Source organism: Calypte anna, chromosome Z, assembly GCF_003957555.1.
Source record: "Calypte anna isolate BGI_N300 chromosome Z, bCalAnn1_v1.p, whole genome shotgun sequence".
NCBI lineage: Eukaryota > Metazoa > Chordata > Aves > Apodiformes > Trochilidae > Calypte > Calypte anna.
In genome coordinates this window covers 11,138,691-11,145,597 of record NC_044274.1, presented here as the reverse complement: position 1 = coordinate 11,145,597, position 6,907 = coordinate 11,138,691, and the positions used below count along the sequence as shown (strand labels likewise).

General features: G+C 54.2%; 1 protein-coding gene across 8 annotated transcripts in view; it reads right to left on the bottom strand.

The window, feature by feature from the left end:
• Nucleotides 1-5,191: 5,191 nt before the first annotated feature.
• The window catches only part of RUSC2 (RUN and SH3 domain containing 2), a 53,852-nt gene continuing 52,136 nt past the window's right edge, over nt 5,192-6,907 (bottom strand). For all 8 annotated transcript variants that reach the window (XM_030467051.1, XM_030467059.1, XM_030467057.1 and 5 more), the window contains one exon: nt 5,192-6,836. In XM_030467051.1, coding sequence (XP_030322911.1) covers nt 6,656-6,836 — 181 coding nt within the window. In that variant the 3' untranslated portion in view covers nt 5,192-6,655. The remainder of the gene's footprint in view (nt 6,837-6,907) is intronic.

Genomic DNA, 6,907 nt, shown 5'->3' with positions numbered 1-6,907 from the left:
AGGTCCAAGGTCCCAGTGCCTCCCCTGTGTAAGCCTGTGGTAGAGCACTCCTGGCAGATCTGCCCCAGCTGGGAGGATGGGCAAGGTGTATTTCAGCAGGGTTCAGGTAGGGAGCCACATCCTGCTGTGATGCTGGTGCCCAGGAACACTGCCAAGCATGTGCCCCATTTTAACCAAAAACCTCACCGTGTGCTGGCATTTGATCCACATTCTGCAGAGATCTTGCCACCCCCTCAGATTGTCGTTCCCCTTCTGCAAGGACTTCCTCTCCTACCAACGCTCTTTGTCACAGCTGTGAAGCTCATGAAGTTTTGCAAAGAGGACAGGTGGATGCTTCTTTTTTGTTTGTCTTAGAAGCTCTCACATCTTACCTGTCTGATGCTATTTTTTGCTAGTTAGACATGACTTCAGCTCTTTGAAAGGGCCTCTCTGTTTCGAATAACCCCTGCCCCTAGTGGTGAGCCCTGCTGCGTCCTTCCTGCCTTTGGGTAACAGGAGCCCTGAAAGGCTGCCTTAAATCTTTGAGAACTTGCTGGACACTGTGTGGCCATGCTGCTCCTTTCAGCTTAATTTTATCCAAGTTTCCTCATTCCACACATTTCCCCTTTCTGAAGCTGAACAAGATGCCACTGGACTTCTCAATCTTTGTTAATGATGCAGAGACAAGGAAACAAAGTGTGCTGTGGCTGTCACCAGTGGGCACTGCTTCCCTGGGAATATGCTCAGCCCAGTCCTCCACAGAGCTCAGTTCCACATCTTCCTCCCTGCTCTTGTGGTGCAAGTGCAGGAGCCATGCACAGATATCTTGCTTTCCTCTGCCTGGTGTTGCAAACCAGCCACCAGGGCGCTTGAAGATCAACAGCAGTTGAGCTTGACTCCTCTTTTTGGTTGGGATCCTGGTTCCCAAAGGTGATTCTACAGTGCAAAGAGATTTGCATCCCTCTTCTAAGCAAGGAACCCATCACTGGGGCCACCATGCCTTGGAGAAAGGGTTCCTGCCTCCTTCTGGCCTCCTACCTGCAGCTGAAGTCAGTCCTTGCACCCACATGTGCTGCTGCCCTGTGCGATGCTCTCCAGCAGCAGCACCTGCCTTGCCAGTCTTCATCTGAATATCCCCTGCACCAGCATCCATGATCCACACACAGCTGCCCCATGAGCAAGGGCAAACAGGGGCTGTGGGCCACAAAAGCTGCTCATGGGCAGTGCTGCCACTAAAGTTCACTCAGAAGAAACCTCATGGGTTTCACAGTATTGACAGGGGCACTGAGGCAGAGTCATCAAAAGGAACGATGTATGAAGCCTGCATGGTGGATGCTGATTTCAGTGCTGAGTCCCACAGTGGTGCTGCAAATGCAACCCTGTTCCTTCCTCCACCTGAAGGGGAACTGGGCTGCTACCCAGCATTTGGTACTGCCTCAGCACTCCTGGGACATGAGAAACAGCCACTGTGACCCAGGGCTGGGACAGTCACTTTGCAGGGAGCTGGCCTGTCCTCAGGCTATGCAACAGCTGACTCAGCTTGAAAGATGCACATTCAGCTGTTTTAACTATACACAAAACTCTTATGTAAGTGAGCATATGAAAAAAACTTGATGTCCCTAAAGCATTGGTGACAAAGGTGTCAGAGTCATCTGCATGCCCACCCCCAGCCTGGCAGCCCCTGCCCTATGGGGCACAGCTGCAGCATGGAGCCTTGCAGGATTTGGAGATGTGTCACTCACTGTCTGCTGTACTCTGGCAGAGTGAGCACTGGGTCTGGCTGCCATGAGGAGCATGGGAAAGGAAGGAAAACCATTCCTTCCTCTTCTCTGGTTTGTGGGCCTTTTCTTCAGGCACACACATTCCCACTTGCACCCCATGCTTCCTTGTGTAGATGTCTGTCCGACTGCAGCCCTCAAGCTTGGTGCTGCCTGCAGCCCTTGCAAGAGAAGTGTCAGTCCCAGCAGAACATGACTCCATTTCCCACCACACTGGCACTTCCCTCCTTGCTCAGCTTCCAGTGCCTTGAAAAGCTGCCATGGTTATGCAGTGCCTTCCCTGTTCCCTGTCAGATGCCACTCATTTGCAGTGAGGTGACAGTCACGCTCCTCTGCTGCTAACAGAGGTGATACACACCTCTGGGCTTGCAGAGCCTTGCAGGGCTGCCCTTAGAAACTCTTCATGACATCCTGGCTCACCAGTAAGGTTGTCCCTTTGAAACCAGATCTCTTGGTGTGGCTGTAGACTCCCAGGGCCTTGTGCTGCGCCCTGAGGCTGCCTGCCATGCCCTGTGTGCATCCCCATCCCGCCTCTCCCTGTCTGCCCTGACTCGGTGTGCCCACCTCAGTTATCCCAGCCTGTCCCCAAAGGCACCTTGGCAGTTTTCTGTTGCTCAGGTGCCTCCTTCCTTCCCAGTCTCCCACATCAGCTGCTGAGAGCTCCCGTCATTGCTTCAGCCATGGCAGCCATCCTGGGGCTGTGGCCACAGCCTTTGTCCTGAAGATGAACCAGGACCTGACAAACCTGGTCAATGAAGATCCCAGGGGACCTGCCAGCACCCCCTTAGCTGTTGGCACCAGGAGATCTCCACCTCTCATCTGGCACAGGTTGCCAGATGCATATTCCAGCCCCAGCCATGCTGTCATCCCCTGCTTTTACCTTCCCCACTGATGGGTCCCACAGTTCGCCACCACCACCTCAAAGCAGACCCTCGTACCTTGAAGCTGGGATCCTCTTTGCTTCCCACAGCCCGGATGCTCTGCTCCCACTCCAGAGCCTTTGCTGAGCCACTTCTTTGCTGAGACCTTGTGAGTCAGGATTTGCCTTGGATAGCAAACTGGCAACTGAAAGGACTATCCCACACACAACAATAAGAAGGGAGAGGGGGGAGAGGAAATGTTGCCTGGATTCTGCATAGGACTCTCCTACCAACCCATGCCTCAGAATCCTTCAGGTGGTGATATTCTTTCTCTCCCTTTCTCTAACGAGTGGGATGCATGATGTATTGTCTAAACCAGTCTGAAGGCCATGAGAAGAAATGAGAGGTGAGAATGTAAAGCCTGTAAAGAGGCAGTCTAAGAAGACATAAGAGGGAAACCATAAAGTTTGAGAAAAAACAGCTCCTTGTGTAGTTGCCCCTGATACTGTATTATCTTTACTTTGTCCTTGTTTGATCCAACAGGACTCTCCACATTTCCAGCCTTTAGAACATGACAGATCTACTTGGACATCTGCAAGGAGGTGAAGAGGAATTTCACCTAACAGTAGCTGAGAGCTGCCAGCAAGGAGCAGGAGTGGAGGACACTGCTGGTGGGCAGGACTGACCCTGCATCTTGCTGCTTTTCCAGAGCTACCCCAGGTCTTGCTCTGCACCATAGTACATGTGAAGTGGGCACTGGGGCTGGGGTGGCACCGGGGCTGGGGTGGCACTGGGGCTGGGGTGGCACTGGTGCTGGGGTGGCACTGGTGCTGGGGCTTCTGGCTGCTCAACCCTGTGCCTCTGGAAGGCAAGGGAATGTGGGGCTGGCCCCAGCAGGCAGCTTACTGCCAGAAGGTTGGGAAGGCACTGTAGCTGATGCAGTAATGAGGCCAAATACCTGCCCCATTGTGTCAGGAGTGGTTGCTGCTTTTTTGTGTCCAGGAAGTGCCCAGGAGGCGTCTTGCACAAAGCATGGCAGTTTTACCTGCTCCCATCTTGTCTGAAAGTGCTCAGAGGGCTGTGGTACAGCACCCATCCTTCTCTCCATTGCCACCTGCACCCCATAGCACCCACTTTTGTGCTGACATGTCCCAGCTCTAGGGGTGCCAAGAGATGCTGAGCTTACCCTGTCAGAGGCTGGCTGAGCTGCTCTCCCCAGACCAGGGTCCTCTTGCTGCTCAGTCTGCCCCCATGGTACTCCTGACCCCATGTCCCCATCAGGATCTCACAGCTGACCCTCCAGCCTCAGCAGCAGCACTGGCAGCCACTGCCCCATATACATTCCTGTCTGCCTTCCAGCCTCACAGGCTTCACACTCTGTGTCCCAGGCCCAGTTCCTGATCAGGACAGGCTATCAGACACCCCCCCAAACTGTACCCTGCATGAGTTTAGCCAGATGACGCCAAAAAAGACTTCAGCAGCTGCAAGCCCTGTAGCATAAACCCCAAATCCAGCCTCTAACCACTCTCGTATGCACCCCCTGCACCCAAGGCTGCCCAAGCAGCGAACACCCAGTGAGCTGCTCCCTCTCTGTGCTGGCAGCACAGGGCAGCTGGAAATCCCCTCTCCCACCCTACGGATGATTGACCATCACATGGGGTTGTTTGCCAGCACACACTCCCTTTCCCCATTTGGGTCAGCCCATGACCAAGGGTAGAGTGGCCTGGATCCCTGTGTGAGAGGTTTATTTAAAGGAACCCAAATGCAAGCCGTGGCTGCTCCACGCCTCTCAAATCCAGGACAGGTGCCTACACTGCTTATTTCTGCTTTTTTTTTTTTCTTTTCTTTTTTCTCTCAACTGTTTTGATTCACTCCACCACTGCAGACTGTTTGTCCACATGGCTGCAACAAAACTCCAGTGTGCTGACCTGCAGCAAAGGCTGGAGCTCCAAGCAGAGCTTTTCCCTTCTCCTGGGAGCTGCTGAGGTGCAAGGGGAAGGGATGGGCTCTTGGGGATCACTTCTTGCTGGGCTTGGAGGTCCCATGCTTGTGCGAGTCCAAGTTTAAGTGCCCTGGAGGCCTTCTTTCTGAGTAACCACAGCCACTGAACCTCATGGACAGGCTGTCCCAACCTTTGAGTCCTAGTCCCACAACCCCGTTCTTAACAACCTCCTTCCCTCCTTCCCTCCATCCTACTCAGGACTTCCTCTTGCTGCTTGTGTTCCTCTTACAGACACATTGCTGCCACCACCTGGAGCACCCCCGGGGAAGCTGATGCCAGGCTGAAATGGTTTCAACTTCTGTTTAAAACTTGCTTGGTCCTTTGTCAGCACGCACAAGTTGTGACAAGGAACCTGAAACAGTGTCTCCCCGAGACATGCCACCACCTTATAATGTGATGGGAGTCCCCACAGCTTGAACTGACAGGTCTGAGAGCTGGGGGAAAACTATCTCCTTCTGAAGGTCAGGTGTTGGTGAAGGAAGGATTAAAGCCTAAAGTACAGTGTCCCAGCACAGGTAACCCTCAGACCCCTCCCAGCAACAAGGTAAAAACACAGGGCTTCATCACATGGATCTCAATCAGCACCTTTTTTATTAATATGCATCATAAATAAAGAAATAAATAAAGGCGAGACACCTTGTTCTAATGGGGAAATACAAATTAAATATGGTGCAGCATCTGCTAAGCGATGTACAAGCAGGAGGTAACTTTGCAAGACCAGGACCCCTTACCATGGGGAAGCCAGCCCATGCATGATGCTGCGAGCAGTGTCAACCTGGCCAAGGCACCGAATTGTGCCATGGCCTTTTGTTAACACTGTTACCCACCTGACAGGCAGGTGAAAATCCCCACCGCAGCAAGCAGCATGAACATGGCAAGGAAAGGGTTGACTGGCATTACCTCTACAGAGGACCCCAGGATCCCCAGCAGCCCCTTGTGCTCGTGCACACTTGTTCCCCACCCCCACCCACCCCCCCTCCCCGACACCCCTTGGCACTGCTCAGCAAGACCAGAAATCCTGTGCAAGGGGAGCACCACCCTTCCCTCCCCAGCTCCCTCTGGGAGCTCCCCCTGATCTACCTACCAGGAGCACTGCCCCCAACTCCAAAAAACATCCCCAGCCCAGTCAGGGACCTTGTCCTCATCCCCTCCCCTCCAACCCCCCCCTCCACTGAGCATCCCAGGGCTTCCCAAGCTCTTGCCCCCTGCTCAGCATAGAGGGCACAGGGCCATCCCCCAAATCACCCATCTTTGCACAGGGTGGCACTACCCATCCCAGATTTACATAACACTGAACATCCATGAGCCCTCTTCATGACCCCATGCACTCTTCAGTTCCACACACACACACATCCCCTGTCCCCCTCCCCTGGCCATGGCCAGGCACAGTCCCCAGCCCTGCAGCATGACAGTGTCAGTCCACTTGGCTTGCTACAACCCACCAGGCACCACTGCTATGTGTTAACACATGCCTGCTCCAGACTTGGGGAGCCTACCTTGCAGTCCCTCCACCAAGCCCTGATGCAATCCATCAGCCCAGCCTTGCAGACACCTTGCTCATGCACAGTGTTCCCACGCCTGTGACTGGTGGTCCCAGGGATGCTAGAGGCTGCAGATTGCACTGCCACCTCCAAGGAGGGGGTGGCCAGCATCCTGCACCCTCCAGCATGAAACTGAGCCCGGGGCAGCACTACCCCGGCAGGGACTGCTTGGGTTCCTGCTATTTACGAGTCCATGGCCTACAGGTGCTGGAGATGGCATGGGGTGGAGGGGGCTCAGGCAGTCCCCAGTGTGGCTGCATGCACGGTGATGCCTGGCAATATGAGGTGCAGCTTGCAGAAGACCCTGGAGGGGCCGAGTTGGCATTTGGCAGCTGCACGAGGAGGAGCAAGAAGGAACCACCTACGATTACTGTATTCTGTAATGGCAAGAAAGGTAAGAAACTAGCAAGAAGCTGTGTCTGTTCCTCTGGCAGGGTGGGCTTCCCCAGAGAAGCCTCAGCAGCCCACGGTACTGTGCTTGGCCTCCTGGCCATATCAATAGTCCTCATCCTCCGGGTGGGTGACGTACATGATGGGCACCAGTCCCTTCTCGGAGCCGAGGCTGCACTGAAGCCAGTCACCATCCACTTTGGAGATGACCTGCAGAATATCCCCTTTGTTGAAACTCAGCTGTCCTGCCTCGGTGGCAATGTGATGGCAAAGAGCTTTCACCTCACTGCAGGCAGAGAGAGGGAAGGAAGGGTTACATCACCACAGGACACTCACCCCACTGAAGCCCAGGGACCA